At 37.2% G+C, this 21,884-nt stretch overlaps 5 protein-coding genes across 12 annotated transcripts; all 5 read right to left on the reverse strand.

Annotated features, from left to right (window-relative positions):
• Positions 1-958: 958 nt before the first annotated feature.
• Positions 959-4,919, reverse strand: LOC137722876 (F-actin-capping protein subunit alpha). Its single transcript, XM_068461985.1, has 10 exons — positions 4,680-4,919; positions 4,440-4,555; positions 4,190-4,279; positions 3,572-3,636; positions 2,958-3,119; positions 2,648-2,726; positions 2,457-2,534; positions 1,698-1,772; positions 1,581-1,616; positions 959-1,383 (listed from the first exon to the last, which is right to left on the reverse strand). The coding sequence occupies exons 1-10, from the start codon at positions 4,783-4,785 to the stop codon at positions 1,276-1,278; spliced, it is 915 nt and encodes a 304-aa protein (XP_068318086.1). The 5' UTR covers positions 4,786-4,919; the 3' UTR covers positions 959-1,275.
• A 1,517-nt stretch (positions 4,920-6,436) lies between these two features.
• LOC137723241 (uncharacterized) lies at positions 6,437-10,458 on the reverse strand. The gene is made up of 7 exons (XM_068462397.1): positions 10,117-10,458; positions 9,554-9,672; positions 9,396-9,461; positions 9,064-9,261; positions 8,479-8,597; positions 8,193-8,298; positions 6,437-7,069 (listed from the first exon to the last, which is right to left on the reverse strand). The coding sequence occupies exons 1-7, from the start codon at positions 10,343-10,345 to the stop codon at positions 6,518-6,520; spliced, it is 1,389 nt and encodes a 462-aa protein (XP_068318498.1). The 5' UTR covers positions 10,346-10,458; the 3' UTR covers positions 6,437-6,517.
• A 687-nt stretch (positions 10,459-11,145) lies between these two features.
• Positions 11,146-13,217, reverse strand: LOC137723752 (uncharacterized). Its single transcript, XM_068462944.1, has 3 exons — positions 13,005-13,217; positions 12,129-12,423; positions 11,146-11,604 (listed from the first exon to the last, which is right to left on the reverse strand). The coding sequence occupies exons 2-3, from the start codon at positions 12,379-12,381 to the stop codon at positions 11,567-11,569; spliced, it is 291 nt and encodes a 96-aa protein (XP_068319045.1). The 5' UTR covers positions 12,382-12,423; positions 13,005-13,217; the 3' UTR covers positions 11,146-11,566.
• Positions 13,218-13,591: 374 nt separating this feature from the next.
• On the reverse strand, positions 13,592-16,088 carry LOC137723054 (uncharacterized). Of its 8 annotated transcripts, none has more exons than XR_011066843.1 (8): positions 15,610-16,088; positions 15,249-15,326; positions 15,006-15,148; positions 14,817-14,887; positions 14,446-14,541; positions 14,273-14,365; positions 14,018-14,121; positions 13,592-13,911 (listed from the first exon to the last, which is right to left on the reverse strand). XR_011066843.1 is itself a non-coding variant. In XM_068462210.1 (8 exons), exons 1-7 carry the CDS (start codon positions 16,060-16,062, stop codon positions 14,093-14,095), a joined length of 963 nt encoding a protein of 320 aa, XP_068318311.1. In that variant the 5' UTR covers positions 16,063-16,088; the 3' UTR covers positions 13,592-13,948; positions 14,080-14,092. The 8 variants fall into 8 exon arrangements, 4 of the variants coding, with proteins under 4 accessions (XP_068318311.1, XP_068318310.1, XP_068318309.1 ...); XR_011066842.1 differs by having other exon boundaries at positions 13,592-13,905; positions 14,018-14,175; XR_011066841.1 differs by having other exon boundaries at positions 14,018-14,175.
• A 1,344-nt stretch (positions 16,089-17,432) lies between these two features.
• Positions 17,433-20,932, reverse strand: LOC137723021 (ATP-dependent Clp protease proteolytic subunit-related protein 3, chloroplastic-like). The gene is made up of 10 exons (XM_068462176.1): positions 20,558-20,932; positions 20,093-20,194; positions 19,616-19,738; positions 19,463-19,522; positions 18,918-19,014; positions 18,766-18,839; positions 18,423-18,476; positions 18,262-18,345; positions 18,046-18,173; positions 17,433-17,752 (listed from the first exon to the last, which is right to left on the reverse strand). The coding sequence occupies exons 1-9, from the start codon at positions 20,840-20,842 to the stop codon at positions 18,069-18,071; spliced, it is 984 nt and encodes a 327-aa protein (XP_068318277.1). The 5' UTR covers positions 20,843-20,932; the 3' UTR covers positions 17,433-17,752; positions 18,046-18,068.
• Positions 20,933-21,884: the final 952 nt, after the last annotated feature.

Genomic DNA, 21,884 nt, shown 5'->3' on the forward strand with positions numbered 1-21,884 from the left:
GCAACCCAACCCGCTCCTCCCCTTCTCCAAAACACTCCAACTCACACGGGCAATTGGGCTCAAGGTGAGCTTGATGGAGAAGTCAGACAATAATCGTATGGCCTAGCACCCTACCTATGTGACTAAAGGTTGACGTCATCATGATGTCAGCCACAATTTAAATTATTACAAATTATAATTTAAAAAAAATCTATAAATCCCTAACCATGTTCTTCCATTTTACACCACATTTCAATATTTTTAAATACTTTTAACTAATCTTTTATTACTATCTGAAATTAAAAATAAAGCTATCTTTTATTATTTTATAAAATAAAAAATGCTAATAATTTAATACAAATTGTTTGAGCTATTCAGTTTAGAAGTGGAGATGCACTTAAGCAGTTATTATTCACGACAGTTACCGTTGATTTAAGGGATTTGAGTTGCCTATTGCCCAGAGGACCTTACTACACTGGAAGTGCTCTAATAGAATGATAAGAAATTTTCAGATAAAGACATTTTAACCGTGACATTTGTAATGCACTTCTTATAAAGTATGAGACTCCTCAATGAGTTTTGATACACCTTGAAAACTCGTTAAGGACAACGCCACCCCACCCCATGCTAGTGTCATTCCATGTGAAAACTGCCCTATGAAGTTTTCCTCGTGCTTGAAAACTAGAGTACATCGGCATGGACATTCCGTGTGAGAACAGCCCTACTTCGCATGTGATCTAATATCCTAATGAATAAAGTGTTAAGTTTCTAATGCATCTTAGATTCGAAACTCTCTCTCCCCCAAATTAGCTGGAATACAAATCAAATTATGCTAGATTTGTGATGTGGTTTGCGCAGCTTTTGTCCGCTTTGGTTTTTCCTTTTCGGGTTGTTGCTTCAACAATCCTATTGGGTTTTTTGTACACATCTTTGATGTACTGTTGAAACAAACATCGTTGATTTGATAAAAGGAAGCCAATACACAAATTAAGCCACTCTTCATAACAATTACAAATACAAACTCCGCAACGTCCTCCGCATTGACAAGTTCATAACACAACGAGAAACAGCCACAACCCTTTTACTATACACAACATAAACAACAATTATATTACAGTGCACCAAAACTGAGGGAGAGAAGCTCCAATGGCGGAGACATGACTCAGAATGGAAACGAGCAAAAGGGAAGAATCATAGGTAGGCAAACTCTAAGTACGACTGGCATACTCAAGCTATGGGTCTACATGGGAAGAAACTCGCTCTCTTGGCTGAACATCTTCATTTGAAAAGGTGAACTCACTTTCCGATGCCAAGTTCTTTGGTGATGTCTCTCGTCAAGCTGAACTGCAAGGTATTCTGCCACGGAAATAGGGTGCGCGTAACTGGAAGCTTTCTTCGAAGATCCTGCATCACATCGATTAAGTTTTGAAGGTTAGTACTGACATCAATTACAAAGATGTTTTGGGGTAAGGTAATAGTAAAGAAACAGTTTTTCTTATGCAAATGTGTTTCATGTTCATAATGAACATATTATGTTCGAATATGTTGAACGGTGCAAATGTAATAAATTTAATTTCATTCTTGATGGAAGTTATTAGTACCTTGAAAGTGGTATCAGGCAAATTTGAGTAAGATGCCTACAGAAGTAAATTTGTTAGTGAAGAGCTCAAAAAGTTAAAACATCGGCTATTAACTAGAGAAATTGGTGTATTTTGAACCTCAAGAGATGTTAAGTACTCGGTCTCGTGTTGACGAATAATGTTGCTAATGGCAATTGCACTATCTTCAGAGGACTGCAACAAATAAGAATCATAGGAAATGTTAAGTTGTGAAAATAAAAGTTCAAACAGCCACAGGACATGTTTTATCATTAATGTATCAGAAGCATGACATGGGAACTCATAAGATCACCGAGCCTTGTATCAATGCTTAAGTATTTGTATGAATAATATCAAATTCAACTATAGCCTTTCTGTTTCTACACACAAAAAGTGTCAGATGATTCATAACATGCCGAAAAGACTAAGAAACTGTTGTGATTAATACAAAGATGAAATAAAAATTGAAGTACAAAGTTATACTAAAAGCAATACATTAAAACCTCATTTGGTGGAGAGGATTGGATTAAAATGGATAACCCTCTAAATTCAATGTATTTTGAAAGCTGTGGCGGATGATTTTTCATTTTGAGGGGATTAGAAGAGATGGACATGAAGAAAACTTCTCCCATTGGAATGGATAACTTTTATTTATTGAGTAATCCATCTTCTACCTCCGAGTTCACCACAAATTTTTTTTATTTCTTCTTTCAACATACCTTAAAAATAGTGGCTTCTCCATTTTATATTAATCCTCTACACCAAACGAGCCCTAGGGTTCTAACTAAGGGAAGGTACAATGACCTTGTATGATAGATCACCAAAAGCAATACAAAAATAAAAATGACAATAACCAGAGATAGATATTGTAACATCAACCTGAAAAATTGTTGTATCTTTGCATTCATGTTTTGCATCTAACTGCACATTGCCCTCCTCAAAATAGTGGGCACCTACCTGAAAGAAGGAGAAGAATAGAAGAGCATGGATGAGAAACAGTTCCTTCTTGGTTAGGTGCTTAAGCTATGAACTCAATGCTCCATACTGAAAGCCAAATACATATGAAATACCTGCAGTTTGCCTTTTAATTCCAGCATTTGTATTTCATCTTTGAACTCAATGCTCCATACAGAACGCCAACTACCGTTACTACGCCGCATGACAAATAAACTTATATCAGAAGATTCCCACATAAAAGAGGCAAGAAAAGGAAAATCAACATTTTCTTCTTTCATGTAACTAAGAAAGGACCTGGTATAATAACAAGACAGATTTTTTTAGTAGTTTATAGACTATATATACATCTGTTCCAACTGAAATACAAATGTTAAGGAGAAATAAACAAGCTCGCGGGTAGGGAACAGCACTAATTTCACATACCAGAAATTTTGTGGGCTGTGTCTAGCAGCTGAAATCACCACTACAAGCTCAAAGTCAAATCCAGGGCCCTCCACATCTTTACCATTGCCACAGTACACTGAGCAGACTCCTTTCGGATAAGCTTCACCAACATATTTAAGTATTTCTGCATCCAGAGCACACCTGAAAGGAAAGAATATTAACTTATGCACAAGCCCACCAAACTCCCACAGACACAAGCACACCAATGTACGCATGCACACACAACTGACATAAAAACAGCTATGGTTCTATTTGTGTGTTGCTTCCACAAGCTTCCAATAATTTTTATATTTGTTTCCTTCTTCAACGAGCATGTTACGAAGATAACAGGACGAGAAGTAACACATATATTGCATAGTTCTGTCTAGGTCATTATGGAAAGGGCACTCTCAAATATTAACTTTCTTTGGTAAAAGTATTACTGGTTTGGTAACTCAATATTAACAAAGTAGTAGTTCCTACAGGATTAATGTGAAACTATTCCCATGCCAAATACTTGGAATAAGCACATAAAGATAAGCAGCGCACTTAAAACCCCTAATATGAAGCCAAATATCAACATGTGTAAAGTTTCACGGAAAATAAAAGCATACCGGAATTCCTCAACATATGCGGATGGAAGTTCCTCATCCTGTGCAGGTCTCACCTCTGTACAAACCTGAACCAATTTTAGAACATTTTAATGAAATAATTGGTAACAATTTAAATGAAAAGGTAATAAAGGGTGACAAACAAGGAGAATAACAGGCACACATGTCATATCATACATGCATGGACAAAGTCCAGATGGTGAATGACTCAGAAAAATAGGATGTAATTACAAACAAGAGTAACGAAAGATACACGAAAAGCTTTTATATTAGCCGTATGAATAAATGCACTCATGTGCTTGCCCATCAATTCTCTCAAAAATGTCATAACGGAACAAATGCATGGATGCTTGATTTCTATCATCAGGATCTTCCCCATAAGCAAGGTTCATGCTTTACTAATACTTAATTACCAGTATCCAAGCAAAGGGTTTGTAGCTCATCTTCTCAAGAGCATTCACCCTTGCACCCGAGATCCCCAGTTCGATTCCCCCCTTCCACCACTGTCGCTTATATAAAAAACTACCAGTATCCTAAATTTTAAATATGAGAAACTATATTCTTCACCCCCATTTTCGGTATCATCGGATTTGTGTAATGGAAGAAAAATGAAACACTTGCCTGTTTAATGTGGTCAACTACAGCAACTTGAGCTGTCCTGGGATCAATGAACTCGGTCTCACCGAGCTCACCATATGATGTAACTATAACCTGCTCTCACAAACAGAAACAAAACCCCATACATTTTCAGATTCTGGAACCAAAAATACATCAACAAGGCAATAAAAGTCTGCAAATTTCACAAATTGGGAACTCGAAAATCCATCGAAATGCCGATATTTCATTCGAAAAAGGAAAAAGGAAAACTTACGTCGCCGATTCGGCTCGGCATTTCGATGGAAATCAAGTGGGATTTGTTGTACAGTGGGAAGGCCTCTGACGCAGCCTCCCCGTACAAAACGTCGTCGTTGATTACCGCCTTCACATCTGCCAACCCAGAAGAGAAAATCAAATACAGAATGCGTTTCGCATGATCGATCGAAATTTGAAATTTTACGAAATTAAATAAAAATTAGAGAAAAATGTGAACTTTTGGGGTGAAAGGTGAGACCTTTGGCGACGAATTGGATTTCTCCGGGGGGAGAGTTGAGGAGGAACCACTTTGCTATCTCCTTCTTCTGCTTCTCGCTTAGCTCTGCTTCTTCTTCGTCCGCCATTTTTCTCTGTTTTCAGTCTCTCTCTCTCTATCCTCTCTATCTCTCTCTTCTGAGATTTGATGGGAAATGAACCGGTGTACTGTAAGATTCAGGGGGCAGAGAAAGGAAGAGAGAAACGTGATTCCCTGCGGAGCACGAAGAACCTGATCAATCTTGTCCGTTTATTTTAGCGGCGCCTACAGAAATAAACGTCCAAGATTTGTTGTGATTGAAACGCGTGACATAGAAGAGCTGCCTTTGAGGTGTGATCCGTAAAGGGTCACTTGTGGGACTTTGGGAGATGTGTGAGCCTGTGAGGTGGTGACTCTGATGATGAGTTGTTTTGAAAAAACGATATTATCTACATTAACGATAAAAGAAGTGGGTTAAGTTTTATAATAAGATAGTAATAACTTTGTTCAAATTCATTTTTAATGAAAATCAAATTTAAGATCTTTCATTTATAAATAAAAAAGAATACTATTATATCTTAGTGCTAAGTGGCGATGAATTTATGAATTGTGAACCGAAATGATTTTGAGCGGTGGGGATGGCTTTGTAACCACTAAAACCTATTGGGTTCAATGATTGATATGATCTGATCCGTTCGATCATTAGACCTTTATGAGGATAACTAGATGAACGACTCTAATGATTGCTTCCACTGTCACTATGGTGATCTCTCAAGCTAATAACTCGATGTTAAAGAAATTTTTCCATACATAATGCGTTATTGGTCCAAGACGTAAGTGCATGTAAGTCTTGGATAATGATGTTAGATTTCATGTCTTGTTCGACAGATCATAGTCAAGTAGCAATAATTTTAAGGAACTTTAACAAAAAATTCTTAGTACTATTTATTTTAACGAAAAATCATAATTTTACATTAAAAAGTTAATCATGATACTATTTATTTTACCCTTTATTTTGTCCTTTATCTTTTTCAAGCAATTTTCATTAATTTTCCTATAATTTTAACAATGTGGGTGACATGTCAATGATAGATAGTGGGTTGTTAGACATACCTCGTCCAATACACCATTAAATGGCCTGTCTGGAAATTGCTTTAATTTGGCTCAAAATAGTTTTCATAAAAAATGTTTTTTAAAATCATTTCTTAATAAAAACTAGCATACGGGCGCACACAAAAAAATGTAAGAAATTTTTTTTTTTTAATTAGAGATATGTTAGGATTACATGTAGATGAGGTTTTGAAAAGAAAAAAAAAGCTAAATTTGGTGCCCCATATTTCTTATTCATGTTCTATTTTAATTAGAGGGTTAAACTGATAATTTCATAGAATTTTGGTTGAGAATAAGTATTTTATTAATTAGTAGAGATATAAATGAATTCTGAAAACACACTTAATTCAAGTACTTCTGCAAGAAGCCAAAGTGCTTTTGAACCCCACAAACGTATTTTTCTACTGCATTTAGTCATTCTTTACCCAAAAACAAAAACAAGTGCTTTTAGTTATTATAAAAGCACTTTCAAACAAGTTCAACAAAATAAGGAGGTGCACTGCCATCTGCTAGAATCTTTCACTTTAACTGAAATGAAACCATACATATAAACAAAACGTTCTAAAAACACACCACTAGTAGGAACTTTAACCATTTTGGTACTGAAAACGTTCTAAACCAAAGCTTGATACTTGAAAACAAACGGAAAATTTTCAACCAAAATTTCAGTTCTTTTATGATGAACACCAAAATTTTAATTTACATAAGCCTGTGCTAGATTTATGTTAGAACTAATTCCATTGTGGTAATACATTGGCCTCCAAGTATCGTCTCCATGCCTTCAACGGACCAACCCCGCTACCGCTCGGAGAGGTTTCTTGGACTCTACGGTTCATAAATATGCCTCTAGCTGCGAAACCCATAAACTCACTCTGGTCCATGAAACTACGCATCCGTGATGCAAAGCCACCTTCACGAGAGAAACCCACTCTGTAACTCCAATCAGCAGACCGGGGTTCTTGTGTATGGGGAGGAGCAGCTAGTTGGATCTCAGGTTCTTGCAGCGGTGAACCATCATCTTCGGAAGGTGTAAGGTTCCCCATTCCGAATGATTCCCAATCAACATGCTGCAAAATCACTGCAGCTCGGTCTGTGTTCCGCGCAGGAAGATTTTGTGACCGAGTTACTTGAGCTAATTTGTCGACCTGAACTTTCAGTTCGCTTAGTCTATGACCAATCCTTGAAGATACAGCATCGTACAGCTTTCCTCTTGATACATGCTTAGCTCCTTCAGAATTCAACAAATCATCAAAGTAGATTGGATCGCCAATAACCACCGTCACCTACATTGTCCAATTATATGTGAAAACAGTAAGCTGGACATTATATAAACTACATATTAAACAGGTTTTTATCTGTCCAATTAGTAATCTTAACGTCTCGCCAGCTTATGTAGATAAAGACATGAGCATCTCCAAAGGAGGTAGGGTTATATATAGATGGTTTTTTTTATTGCTAATTATTTTAGATAATAATTGTCAAAAATATAAGCAAAAACAAAAGAAAGTATACAACTTGTATTTGCTTCAAACAGAAGTTAAATTTGACAAAATTTTACACAACTTGTTTGTTATACGTAAAATACGAATAGAATGTTAATATTAGAATTAACCTCATATCATGTCAAGACTGGTTGGGTAGATTTTTTATGGGAATGAGATAGAGATCGGAAGAGACATGTGGCGGTGATGAGTTAAGGGCGTGGTGCGGTTTCCATTGGCTATGATGCATGCTGGGTTCTGAGTTCAGTTTCGCAGAGCAGTTTTATTCTTTGGTAAAGGCACATGCGGAACTTGGGGATTTGGGATCGAGAACGAAGGAAGGTTATTCAATTGGCCGAATCCAGAGAGAGATTTCATGCGAGGAGCTCGTGATGAGAGAGAGAGAGAGAGAGAGAGAGAGAGAGAGAGAGAGAGAGATTTGGTATGCAAGGCGAAATGGTGAAGCAGGTGAGAGAGAAGGAAAAAAAATGAAATGGTTTGGGGCCAAGAAGGACGATATCGTATCAGGTTGCAAAAGTTTTTTTTTGTTTGTGTCAAAAATAAAAAATTGGCACACACATCAGGTACATGAGATTTGATAGAGGTAGACGTAGGGGGGGCGGCGGTAGGAAGGCTTTTATAGTGAGACCACAAAGAATTTTTACATGCGCATCGCGTGTGCGACTTAGCTAGTGTATCATAAAAGAACAAAACATTGGATAAAGCGTGAAAGGCATCACGGACTGTAATGGTAAAAACAACAATCAAATCCTACAGCAGACAAGGCTACATACGAAGGTATATCTGCTCACTCATATGGTTGCTAAGTATCAAAGTATCTAGCTGGAAGGATTACACCCTATCGAACAGAAACTAAGCAGATCAACACTGAATATGTACTGATAATAGCAAGTATTGGACTTACCATATTGCCTATCCTTGGGATGCTAGCACCAATAGGCATAATGTCCTGCATCCCGCTATGCACAAATGGAACAACCATGGGAATATTGTCGGCGTCAAGGACCAACCTGCCAAGTAAGAATATGCAATAGTTACCGCAAAGTGTTCCAATGAAAAGAACACTACATCCAATTACTGGTTTAATCAATGTGCCATAAGTTACTATCGAAGACTCTCTTTACCGAAAAGCTTACAGATAAAAGCATGGGAGCAATATATCTTTCAAGAAAGGAAGATCAGATCCTCACCTCCCGACACCTCTCTTGGAAGACCCCATGGTTTTTCCACCATCTCGAGAACGACTACCTTCTGGGAAGATGTGAACCCAACCACCTTGATTCAATTTTGAAATAGCTGTGTCCATTCCCTGAATCAATCAAACCATAAAGATGAGAATGTGGCATGGTTATCACACTGTCATTACTCAAAAAATAAAATAAAACATGACATAGAAGAACAAAAACCAAATCAAACATCACTAACTAAAATCTGCATATAGAGTAAATAGAACTGTATCCATCATTCTGCACCAGAATCATTCAGTTAAGCGCCAATTAATTATAAGACAAATTGATAGCTTTTAGCCCTTCCATAGACCCAAGGTACATATGAAATGTTCAAAACAAGTAAGGAAAGAGCATCGTATCTTTTGATTTATCAAACTAAAAGACCCATTTCTAGAAACATATGAAAAGAAGAAGATAAAAATCAAAGCACTACTTATATGCTGCAGAGGTTTGGTTTTATTTGCAATCATACGTGTCATGACAGCACTAGTCCTAACAAACTACCCAACACTTTCAACAAACTTATTGACATAATTAAAAGAATACCTTTTGATAAATCCCATCACCACGAGAAACTGGCAGGACTTTGACAGATCGAAAAAATGCTGAAGTTACAGGATTTGCAAAACAACGATCAGACGCACAAAGTGTCCACCTCAAGTTCTGAGCATCCAGAAGAACATGTCGAGGAAGCAACGCAGAGAGAACAAGCGGATCATCCATAGAAGCAACATGATTGCTGACCTGAAATGGGAATTAAAAAAGTAGCCATAATTACCAATGGGACGACAGAAATAGCGAAGGAGCAAATGGTACTGATGCCAATCAATTCATATGCATTAAGTTTTAGACCCGTAAATAGGATGCTGGGGCGTTACCGTTATAAGAGGCTTGCCTTTGGGTCTGCATAGTACAGCATCATGTAATTTTTCTACACCATACACCTATGACACCCGAAAACCCACATTATTCTTGCAGCCCTCAAAATACAAAATTACAAAATAAAAAACATTTAATACCCCACAATCTCACCTACCTGAACCTGATTCAATCCATTCATAAACACATGACAAACACTGCCAATGACCGGAACAGCCACAGCTTGAAGCATGCGTAGAAGGATTGATTCTTCTTCAGCATTGAATTCCTTACCCACTGCAGGCACCACAATACAAAAAATCGCCCTTTTACTGCTGTCCTCACCGAAAACCCGCCGCAAATTCTTACTTGGGTAGATTACAAAAGCGCAAACTAGTCAAATACTCCTAAAAACATTTGCAAATTCTTCAAGCTCAAAGATTTTCACTTCACTAATGGAATCGTAGCGAAATGCAAGCCTATACCGATAGGAACCCGAAATTGTCCTCAAGATGCAACTTTTACATTCGTGCTAATTCGAACAATGATCAGTCTTGCCTCCTATGCTAGTTAGCTAACTGATTTTTAACAGTAAGACACAAGGTTTTACTACACAAAGTTAGGAAATTGAAATTCCTTCACAGAAACAAATCAATCAAAATTTGCAATCCATCGGAAACGAAAAACACAATAAAAAGAAAATGAATTCAATTTAATTGAAGAAAGGAGGGAGGAAAGGACCTCGTTTGCGGTAGAAGGCGGTGGAAGAAGGGAGGGAATCACGGCGGAAGTCGCGAAAGCGCTCGAGCCAGCGCTGCAATGTGGAGGAGAAGTAACCGTCGTTGGAAAAAATGGGGTGGTGCCGGAGGCGGCGATCCACCTCCACCCTGAACCGCTGCCTGAGCCGCAGCTGCACCGACAGGGCCTTGCTCTTCCATAGATCGCCACGCTCAACCCTCGCAGCAGCCATTACAATTGAATCAGAAATCGAAGAGAGAGTGAGAGAGAAAGGGAGGTTCGAGAAAATTCAAGAGAGAGAGAGAGTAGCTAAGCGCGAGTATAGAGAGTGGTGGGGTCACGTTCGTTGTGCCGGGGCCCGGGGTGCCTAAACTATTCGTTATCGGATAATGTTAAGTAAAATTTTTAGATCATATTTATAAATTATGTGATGCGTTACAAATAATAATAAAATATGTTTGTAATACTTAATTCCCCCTCATTTGGGGCATAACTATCGGAGGAAAGCGTAATGAATATTATACAATTTAATTATCAATAACCATATTATATGATTTACAAAACAATATCTTTTGTTATTATCCCAAAAGTTTCTCTCCAAGTCTTAAAAAAAAGCCTTTTCTTGTCAAACTTTTGTCTCAAAAAGTTGCACGCGACAGATTGTCTCGGTGGATATGATATTTATTTTCAACTCAAATATGTTGGGGATTTTTTTTTTTTAAATTATCATTTTCATAAAGAGGGAGGGATTCAAAATTCAGGAGGGGTAAGTTATTTTAGTAATTGGAAACGACAATTATAATTGAAAAAATTATCAATGTAAATTTCTACTCAATCAAACAATGGGGAGATTTGAGCCTAGAATCATCTCGAAAAAATTTAGATTTTGCCACTAAATACTACGGTCTAATGATATTCCTTTTACTTATAAATGAGAGGTCTTAGGTTCGATTCTTACCAAATGCGAGTTTAAACTATATTATTTCCAACTCATTGTGAGAATAAGCCCACCCCTCCTCTCTTAGTGTAGATAATAAAAAAAAAATTTGAGATTTTGTGCTACTAAATCAACTATTACATGGCGAATGCTTAAAGAATCATAGCCCAAAACATGGCACAGACTCACAATGGGCTTTCCGCCTAGTGCTTGGGGGTATCCAGACTCAGCCCATCTCAGGCCCAAGTGTATTGCCCCTCGGTTCATTCTACGTTATATAAATCTGAATCCTAGTATTCAGAACATTGTACGGAACAAACCGAAAGACGATATGAGAACAACATCGTATGCTCATTAGTCATTACACAAAAATTTCAAGAGAAGAGGTACAGGAACCGAATTCCGATGTCTTTACAGCCTATGCCGATTTAAAGAAAATTCCGAAAGAGAAGAGGTACAGGAAGAAGGCGGGACGTTCTTAATGCCGTCACATTCAACAATTCCATCTATCTAAGGCTATTTTTTGTCGAACTCCCATATGACGCCTCCATCCTCTGCAACACCGAAGCAGGAATATATTAGCATAAGCTCTGTAAACGAAATGGAGTGATTAAAAACCGAAGGACGTAACTTAAAACAATCAGAAATGTATATGCCAGTTCAGAACAACCAAGATCGCCAAAACTGATTGCACAGATAAGGAGATCTAACGTGTTCCTACGGTACATGTCTTGTTAAGGCATTACAACAAACAATTCCGTGAACGTCAGCAGCCTGATCACATATTTCGTACTTTAACATCTTTCGTAATTTCCTAATGTTCAGATGTCTAATATAAACCATGAAGGAACCCCTAAGTTCATGGACAAGGCTCAAAGATAGCGTCTACCGCTAGCATTGCATCTAACCAAAAACATTATTAAACTTGCGAAGGTGAAATTTATATTCGTCTTGATCAGACCAGAACCTGTGATCACTATGCAGAACGCAAGGCGTTCAATCCTACTCTTGTTTTCGGCCCTAGAAGTTGAACCACTCCCTTAAGGAAAGAAACTAACATCGGAATTATAGGGTATACCTCTAACTTTCTTGTTTATCCAGACCTCCAACAGCATGCCAGCACCAATTCCACCAGCGATGCACTCTCCAAAAAACGCAATGTTGTAGGGTAGGGATCTTCGAGGAAGAAAATAGCAATCCGGAATCTGCCTAATCTTTCTGGGAAGCCGCTTCTTTATCCCTGGTTTAACACCGGGGTCCTTCTGCATGTCATTGCCAACAGCTTTCCAATCCACCCCTTTGAACGGGTCTCTTGGCTCTTCGGTTGCCATGACTGTAAACTAGTTCAGTTTAGAGCCTGCACAACCTTGAATCTGAACGTCGTACGCCAAGCAAAAGAACAACAGTAAATAAGAAATCCAATGGAAAAATAACCACAAAAAACATGATGGTAAATTGGTAATGAAAAAGTTTAAAACTTAATCAAGTACATCAATGCCTAATCCAACTTATCATTAACCAATCCCATAAGCAAATCATTGAGCACTAATTATATGCAGATTTTCTTCATTCCATAATTTCATCCAATGCTTTCTGAAAAATATGCAGAAATCTTAAAACAGGAATTTGCAGCAAAATAATTACCAATTAAAGAAATTTAATTGGGCAAATAATTAACAATTCATATGAAGATAATAATCCCAAAATGAAGCCCTAGAACACCAAATTCTGCATCACAAATTCACAATTAAACAAATCGGGGAAAAAAACATCCGAGTAAGAAAAACGAAAATTTCCCAATTAAAAATCGTGGGTCTATGCAATTCAAGATCACAGATACCAAATAAGTAAAAAGATACTATACAGCAATAAGCAAATGTCACTCAACTAGTGCAAGTTTGTGTTTGGTTGCTGAGAAAATTGAGGGAGATACGACGAGAAAGTAACTTCTTACCGAAAATGAAACCTTCCAGACGAAACAATGAGCGGATTTTGATTAGAAGGCGATTGAAGATTGTTTGAGGTGCTTTTTTTTTCCAAAGGTGTTTGGTTGCTGAGAAAATGATCACAAGAGTAACCAGTGGGAACAAAACCCTGGGTTTTTCTCCCCTAGGTGCTGTTTTAGGGGACGAGATCCTCCCACCAATCAATTAATTCGGTTTCTTGAAATTTGATATGACGGCTAAAAGAAACCTGATATGACGGCTAAAATATAAGTTTTAATGGAAGAGGGCCGGCTGTTAGAGCCGGAGTCTGGATAGAAACCCGAACCCGACCCGTACTACTTGGATTACTTGATATTTTTGGGGGCCGGATTAAAAGTCCCAAATCGAGTCCCATATGGATTAATGGATACCATACTCTAGCTTTTATTTTTTTATTTTTTTTTATTTTTTATGCAAGTAATAATATGAAAGGGGAATCGAACTCAAAACTTTCAGTGCAAAAATAAGAACAAGAGTCGAACTCTTAATTTTATCAAGCGTACAAAGCTAGATTGCTCCGCCGTGAAAGTTTAAAACTCCAAAACAGTTTGCAATGTAAGTGTTCAACAATGTAGATAACTCTAATTTATCATTCAATTCCAAGTTTCAACCTAGTAACAAATACTTGAAGGGATTTCATTCATGGCCCCCCTAATTTCTTGTTAAACAAGCTATTAAATAGTAATACACATTATTTGCAGATCACATCCATCGCGCATTCGGTTTGCTTGCCTTGCAATATGCCACCAGAATAAACCAAAGCAATCTCTTTCGCATTCCCGGATCCTACTTTCTGCAAGCATCAAAGGAATCATCCTGGCCAGCATACATTGCCCCTCTCTCGTTTGAGGTTCACCCTTGATACATAATCTGCAACTGGCCCGAAAAGAAACTAGAAGCTCATTTCATCAATCTGGATGAACAGAAAACGACCAAGGAAAACTTATAGACTAATAGGTACAAACGAAGAGAGATCCTGTACATGGTTACTTGGCATTGTTGCGTAATAGACTAGTCGATGATGGGAAAGGATATGGCATGAACCTTGAAACAAGCATCAGCAAATAAAAATTTGAAACTTTGACCCTGCATTCCCAACATCCAAGTAGTTCACATCAACTGCAACTTCCCCAAGATCGTCTGAACAGCACCAATGAAAAACATTGTATTCTTAATCTTCGGGAACTTATTTTAGAAAAAAAACAAAAATGGCATATCACAAGTTAAAACATCATACCTTCGTATATAGTCCTTGCAACATTTACATATTCAGGTATGAGATCCTTATATATGATTCCATCTGGACGGGCATCCAGTGCTACAAGGACACCTGAAAATCAACAAGCCGCATTACATAACGTTTATGAAGCCATTGAAGCTACTTTCTTCAAATTGGTTAGGCAAAGGTACCTGGTGCTGCCCAAGCTTTGGTTGAATCGCTTGGCAATGGAGCAAGCCAGAGGATGTTTCGCAAGTTCATTGAATCATCATATGTCACATTCGACCCTAAAAGAGGTGATATTAGAACAACAGGTGTAACACACACATTTCGCTGCAAGGTATTACAACATTATATCACCAATTGTAATTGCTTGATATGAGAAACCAAAAAGTTGTGGAACAAATTAGTACTGTTAAGCGGAGGATTTAACTTTAGCTTATTTCTTCATTAATTTTTCTATTTTCAGACAAATCACTATCAAAGACAGAACGGCTAGTATTCGAGTACTAAAACAGATCTAATAATTGCAAAAAATCAAAGATGTTATTTAGGGATTTACCTACTTGACAGTATCCCATGTTGTATGGAAATACTTCCTTATCATATGCAGGGTATTCTTTGGCATGGAACCTATCAGACATAAAGAGATAATCTTAAACAAATCGATGATACCTAAACATTGTTTGCCGTGCAAATTACAGCTCAAATGTTCCAACAAAAGGGTGCTGCAAGAAAGATACCAACTTACAATATACCAAGTCTTCCACTGTCTATGGCAAGAAAAAGGTGTCCATGGAATAAATCATAGCGACTCAACGACACGTTCAATCCAATATCGGGACCCCGAGCAAGAATAAGTTCGAACAAAAATTCAAGATATGAATTCAACTCCTGCAATGCAACAGAAAAGCACTATATAAATTCACACGGAGGATAAATTTCATGACTAGAACAACTCAAAAACTTGAAGTTTCTTTTCTTTTATGCAAACCTCACTTATGAATCGTCTCCCGTACGGAGTTCTAGTGAGCTCGCATCTGTCCTCTTTCGATCCTTCAACATCAGGCACCTAATACATTACTAAATTAAACATCCTCTAGTTACAACTAGTGCAAAAAATAACAAGACAATCCGGACATTACTTAAATTCATCATAATTTCAGTTCCATCTCCAAACTAACTAAAATCCAACACAATGAAGACCGATTACGGAACAATTGGAAATCAATGTGCAACAATTTATCATAATGCTACACCAAAGTTACAATTTTTCCCCAAATTCAAGCACAAAAGGCAATCACATACATGAGAAATTGGCAATTACTAAAAGCAATAATGAAAAGGAGACTGACAGTGATCATAGTCGGATCCAAAGCGCGTTGAATCGCAGCCGGGTCTCCGCCGGAGTCAACAGCCAGGCGAGCCAGCTCCAAAACCGGCCGAGGCGGCCACCAAACGAGCTCATCCTCCTCCCGCTGACACAAATCACCACCCTTATGCTTCAAGCTCAAGACTTTCCGATTCGAATAACTTGGCGGGCAATTTCCCTTGGCAATTGGCGAAAAGGGCACGAGGAATCTGAAGCAGGAAGTGAGTTCTTGGGCAACAATGGGGTCAACGGACGAAGAGTGGGATTTGGGGCCCAGCAGAGAGAGCAGGTCCGAAGGAGTGGCTTTGAGAGAAGGGTTTGGACAAGATCGTCGTGGAAAGATTGGGGAAGATGAAGAGGCTGAGATGGAGTAGGAAGCAGTGAGAGAGAGGGAGAGGAAGATTGTCAGTCGGAGTGACAGAGTGGGCTTCCCCATTTGCCCTCTTCCTTCCCTCTAACATCAACCCTGCAAAATATGGTTGTGATTTATATTTGCCAATTGATTCGGTTAGTGGGTTTACCGATTAATCCAACTGAAATTTGTTAGGTTGGTTTAAGTTCTGAAGTTTAAAAAATTTATTTCTGGATAGAAACCCGATCACCCCGTTTAATGCATGAGTTAAGTTAAATTAAAATATTACCAGGCATATGAGCTTACATAAAATGTGTGATAAATTTTTTTTAGAATGATAGAGAATGTGGGAGCGGGAAGTTTTTTTTTTTTTTTTTAATTAGAAATATATTAAGATTACATGTAATGTAAGTGAGGCTTTAAAAAAAATAGTAAAATTTGGTTGTGTAAAATTACATTTCTACCTCATATTTGTTATTCATGTTTTGTTTTAATTAGAGTGTTAAACTAGTAATTTCATAGGATTTTGGTTGATGATAAGTGTTTTATTAATTAGTAGTTAAAATATTATTAACCGATTAAAAAGGATCCATCTGAATATCAACAATTTTTTATCATACGTATATGTTACATACTCATATGAATAAAATTTAATAGTTTTTTTTTTGTTTGTCGAAATAAAATTTAATAGTTATTAAACACACTTGTTTATTTACAACTTTAGTTACATGATAAAATTTAGGAAACTTTAACAAAAAGTTTCCGATATTGTTTACTTTAACGAAAAACCACATTTTTACACTAAAAAGTCAATCATGATATTATTCACTTTACTCTTTATTTTATCCTTATCTTTAAAACTCAAAGTTTTCAAGTTATTTTCATTAGTTTTCCTTAAAATTTAAGTATTAAGTAACAAATGGTGATTCTACAACACCAAATTCACAAGATTTAAGTTTACTATTACATATGTTTTAAATTATTTGTCACTCATACTCCCTTGGAATAAGAAAGAAATTAAATAATCTCAACTTGTTAAATTTGTCCAACCTAACCCGCCTTACAATGGTTTGTGTGGGTTCATTCGTCCATTTCTTCGGTGAAAATGAGTTTTCAGATTCAATAATGTCAACCTGAACCTATTGAGTTAGCCAATGGATTCAAATCCAACCCGACCAACCCATCCAATGCCCACCCTTGGTGGTAACTATAATGAGACAACTAATATTTAATAAATCTCCTAATACTTTATATTGGATATTGGAATTGAATAGTTTGTTGCCTCCCTTAACATAAACAATGCTTTCTTCATAAACACGTTGATGGCAGGCTGAGTTTTCCTGCCTCGAAAGGGTGGACTGTCATGACGAAACCTCCAGTTGATCCTTTTTTAAAGAAAAAAGAAATTGACCGCCTCCAAAATGTCATCCATAAAAAAGATAAATAAAACAAAATAAAATAAAACTTAATCAAGATATGATATTAAAAATTTCCAAAGCGTTCAACACTATAAACAACACAAGTGTTGTCATTCAACTTTCAAATAGTATGTGTTTTGTGCACCGTCCAGGTTTGTGCTAGATGCAATTTTGGCATCACTGTTCCATCTCTTCCGTTCAAACAATGCACATAAACAGGTTGTCTTGTCGCTTCATCTTTATACTCCCCACATGAAGATTTCGCACTCTTTACATTAATGCTTCGCCGATCACCGAAGAACCTCCAACAAGCAACCAACCATGTACCAACTTCTACAGTATCCATGTTATAACTCCTGCACCAAGAAGCGTTCTGATCAGAAATCTACCCGAAGGGATCTTGCCATCAAACACATTAATAACATATAAGAACAGAAATAATATCGACACTAGCTTGCAATGTTCTTGTATAACCATGAGTTAATCTGTCGTTCGTGCCATTTTATTCAAGTTGCAAAGCAGCCTGACATGCATATCACGCCAACACTTATGCACAGATACAACTAGTTTAATGGCGTTGTAGCCTGTGCACTATTAATTAGTGAGCCATGAATGACAGTCGTTGTATACTGAGGAAAGGTTAACTTACCTATAACGACCACATTGCTTCAATTACAGACCACCGAGTTCATCTACAACTTTGACGCCAGCTTTATTATCCCATTCCTCAGGGGAGGCTACATCTGCCATTATCTTTTCTTGACCACGCCAAAGGATCTGCAGGAGGTATTCCCGCCCTAGATCAGTCAACTTTCCACAAATATTGAAGAAATAGGTTACATTAAGACTATGTAGAAGGACTTACCTTGTCAATCACTCCGAATTCTTTAGCAGTTGTAGAATCCATATAAAATGGTCTTCGCATCACTTTAGCAACAGCCTCCTCTGACTAATACAAAATAACACGATAACATAAGTTCCCTACTTTTGCTCGTACGCTGATTAAATCTCATAAAGAGAGCTTACATTTCCAGTGTGTTTGGCCAGAAGCTTTACGAGAATGTCCCTATTTGTGATTACCTGCAAAGTACTTCACCCAATGTAAAAGTTTCCACAAAATGCACAAAATAAATTAAATTCAAAAGATTGTGATGTTATAAATGAAATGAAAGCTTACGTCACAGCCCCTCAGAAACTTCCTCTCATTATATTTTGCATAATGAACAGATAATAACGAAGTGAAAGAAACCTTCCTATTTTGAATCCTCCAAATAAGTTCAGAGGCCATGGAAAAAAAAGAGGTGATGCACAAATATGTGATTAGGACAAGAACAATTAAATGGTGGAAAGAAATGAACGAGGAATTCACCTCTTTTGCACGAATAAGAACGTCACTAGCAGGCATCAGTCCAGATGATGGGACACGAGGTTGCTGGATCATTGCTGAAACAGGATTGAAGGAAGTTAACGAAAGTTTTAAAGATCTGAGATTGCAGCCCTTTAAAGCAAAATGTGTCATACCTTTGGCATGTGGCATCATAAATCGTTTGCCCTTAGTTCCTGCTGAAAGCAAAAGACATGCTTGACCTATAGCAGCCCCAACGGCAACCGTATGTATCTGAATGAGCAAGAACAAGTATGTACTAAGGTAAAACGTACAACATTCATATCATAAACAAAAACAAATCATTTCCCTATTTTCCAATGCCCAAATCCCTTCGCATATGTAGTTTCGAGAGTAGGAAGAGGAACATAAAAATGTCAATAAATATTAAATATGCATATAAAACTCTATACACACTACTTGAAAGAATTTATAAACCATCGCCACAATTTCCATTGTTGCAGCATCCCAACCATTTCACACAAAATAATCACTACTAGCACCAAAGCAACACATTCGTCATTCGCACCACTGCCATGGTGCCACCACTTGCATGCATATCTCCACCTTAACCAATTGCTTTTCTAGAAACACCCCATGTAGATCCAAACCCACACCCAGAACACTAACACCATGGCCAACACCAATTATGCGAAGTGCAACAATTCTTAAAGTGAATCACCTCATTTTTCAATTGCATCATAGCATCATAGATAGCAAATCCCTCTGACTCCATGCCAACCTGAAAAATAAGCAATTGGAATATATTATATAAATAATTGGTAGATACATCATTTCATATCCATCTTACTTTGAACAGAAACACCAGACTTACGGTTTCACCATCATCACGGGTGGTTCCCGTCGAATTAATATAAATATATATTGGTTGTTTAGGATCCATCCATTGCAGATACATCAATTCCGCAACAATAAGCTCTGTGACTGCTGGCACTAACTGAAACATAAGAGCAATTTTCAACAGATTTCACAAAAGGCACGAACAAAGTGACAATAAGATTGATTGAAACCTATTATGAATAGTTTTGCCATTATTCCAGTCTAATTCTAGTCATATCTTCCCCTTCTGAATTACCCAGAGAACACGCCCAAGGCTTACACTCAGAAACAGTGCTACTTTATCAAGACAAACACTTCCCCATTTTGTTTTTGCATCTCAGCCCTGAAGACATGCTCTGGCCTCCCAATTCGCACCCCAAAAACACGACATGTACCATGAAAAGACAGCAGAATTTGATACTTCCATAAAATGGCATCTACAATAATATAAATATTGGATTCAAAAACTCACAGGCATGCCAATATAAACTATTCTTCCGTGGAGTAACAACGAGGGCAGGTCTGGAGGTGGCTTCTTGGGCCTATGCTCGTTGTAAGAAACCGATCTTTCCACCTAGTTCAAGCAGAGAACAGCATAAGATTAATAACCAAACAAAAAGAATACGGATTAACCGAAAATAACATGGAAACAAATCATTAATTACTACTACAGCACTAACTATATTACAAAAATCAATGTACAGTGAAAAAACCAGAAAATCCAACTAGCACCACCATATCATTAAAACCCCATTAAAATAACTAATTCAAAATTAAACCTTTGAACAAAAACTAGCTTAACCAATACAAAACTAAGGTTCTTTCAATAAATATCAATGGTACAAATCAAATTAATTCAAAATTTTCACTTCAATCCTTCAAAAACAGAAGCAATTCATACTTTTAAGTAAAAACTTAGAGAGAGAGAGAGGGGTACTTGGGCAGGAGTGGCCATGAGAATAGGTTCATCAAACACATCCAAGTACGGGAGAGAGTCGGAATTTTGAGGCGGCCGGTTCAGCAAGGTTTCCGGGGACTTGGCAGCCACCGCAGCGAGCCTCGAAAGAAAGGGGTCCTTGGGGTTTATTGGAGGAGTTGGGATTTTGGCCGTTGCTTTGGCGTTAACGGAGCAAAATGCTGTAAGCTTCCGAGCATTTCTGGGTCTAAACGCCGACGCAGGAGCTGACGATATGGAGATTGGCAGCTGCAAACTGCTCGCCATTTGAGATTACTTGGTGGTTGGTTCGTTGTAGTCGGAACTGGAAAGGCTTCGAAGCTTCGGCTGGGAATTTGGAATGGTAGTGGTATGGAAAAAGTTGGGGATGTTGACTGTGGCTCTTTTAGAGCCCACAAAATGTTGTCCATCTCGGCCCAAAAATAAACCTCATAATCATAGACTTTTTTATGTTTATTTTTCACGTGCAGAGCTTTTAAAATGACTGAAAGCGTTTTTGGTGAAAATATTTTTTAAACTAATTATTTGCAAAAATTCAAGAGGAACCTAGAAAAGCACTTAAAGTTTCCTGCAAAAAGCACTTAAAATGCTTTTGGAACTTAAAATCAATTTCACCAAAACCGTTCTTAGTCGTTTTAAAAACACTTCCAAACGAGTCATGATTTATTAGTGGAGTGTAATTGTACTTTTATAGGAAATATTTTTGCTTACCAACCTCAAGTGATTGTGAAGCTCACTATTATATTTATCATCGTTAAATAAATTTTAAATTTCAATATGTTTAGTGGATGGATCAAAGAAAATGAAAAGAGTAACGTATACAATTCACCTCGCTTAGTTGTATTAGGATCAATTGTCTACGTGTGAGTTATATAAATTTCGAAGAATATTTGTTTGCCATCGCATTGGCGATGAGTAGATGACAAAACAACTTCTAGAATCACATTTACACGTCATTTTTAAATTTCCACACTCTTCTTTATTTATAGTAATTGGATTCAATAAAACGAAATCAACAGAATAAATGAACAAGAATGTGTAAGAAACTAAAAAGAGTATGAAAATCGCTTCCTTTTCACAATAAAAACTAATTATTATACAACAAACCATTATGAATTAGAGCTATCATAGAGTTGGTTGCGCACACGCGGGTCATAAATTTTGAAAAACGTTTGCTAAGATTATTAGCACTTTAAAATAGTCATAAAACCCTAAAAAGCAATATAAAATCATTATACACTCTAAAAAGCAATATAAAATAGGGCCTAACTTCTAAACCTTTTAAAATAACTGAAAACCGTTTTTGTAA

Source organism: Pyrus communis, chromosome 17 (assembly GCF_963583255.1).
Source record: "Pyrus communis chromosome 17, drPyrComm1.1, whole genome shotgun sequence".
In the NCBI taxonomy this organism is placed as follows: Eukaryota; Viridiplantae; Streptophyta; class Magnoliopsida; order Rosales; family Rosaceae; genus Pyrus; species Pyrus communis.

Bases quoted from the DNA above. Each gene is read 5' to 3' on its own strand.
- LOC137723054 (XM_068462209.1), bottom strand. From the start codon at position 16,062: ATGGGGAAGCCCACTCTGTCACTCCGACTGACAATCTTCCTCTCCCTC. The intron at 14,542-14,816 runs GTAAATCCCTAA...CACCTCTTTTAG, and splicing joins CATGGGATACTGTCAAGTAG to GGTCGAATGTGACATATGAT. The intron at 14,176-14,272 runs GTATGATGTTTT...GGTGCTGTTCAG, and splicing joins TGCAAGGACTATATACGAAG to ACGATCTTGGGGAAGTTGCA.
- LOC137723241 (XM_068462397.1), bottom strand. From the start codon at position 10,345: ATGGCTGCTGCGAGGGTTGAGCGTGGCGATCTATGGAAGAGCAAGGCC. The intron at 9,673-10,116 runs GTCCTTTCCTCC...TGGTGCCTGCAG, and splicing joins CGCCTTCTACCGCAAACGAG to TGGGTAAGGAATTCAATGCT. The intron at 8,299-8,478 runs GTGAGGATCTGA...CTTACTTGGCAG, and splicing joins TCCAAGAGAGGTGTCGGGAG to GTTGGTCCTTGACGCCGACA.
- LOC137722876 (XM_068461985.1), bottom strand. From the start codon at position 4,785: ATGGCGGACGAAGAAGAAGCAGAGCTAAGCGAGAAGCAGAAGAAGGAG. The intron at 3,120-3,571 runs GTATGCTTTTAT...CTTTCCTTTCAG, and splicing joins GCATATGTTGAGGAATTCCG to GTGTGCTCTGGATGCAGAAA. The intron at 1,773-2,456 runs GTTGATGTTACA...TATTTGTTGCAG, and splicing joins AAGATACAACAATTTTTCAG to TCCTCTGAAGATAGTGCAAT.
- LOC137723021 (XM_068462176.1), bottom strand. From the start codon at position 20,842: ATGGCGAGCAGTTTGCAGCTGCCAATCTCCATATCGTCAGCTCCTGCG. The intron at 18,840-18,917 runs GTATGACACATT...ATCCTGTTTCAG, and splicing joins TATGATGCCACATGCCAAAG to CAATGATCCAGCAACCTCGT. The intron at 18,174-18,261 runs GTAAGTCCTTCT...TACCTCCTGCAG, and splicing joins AATTCGGAGTGATTGACAAG to ATCCTTTGGCGTGGTCAAGA.
- LOC137723752 (XM_068462944.1), bottom strand. From the start codon at position 12,381: ATGGCAACCGAAGAGCCAAGAGACCCGTTCAAAGGGGTGGATTGGAAA. The intron at 11,605-12,128 runs GTATACCCTATA...TCGGTGTTGCAG, and splicing joins GATAAACAAGAAAGTTAGAG to AGGATGGAGGCGTCATATGG.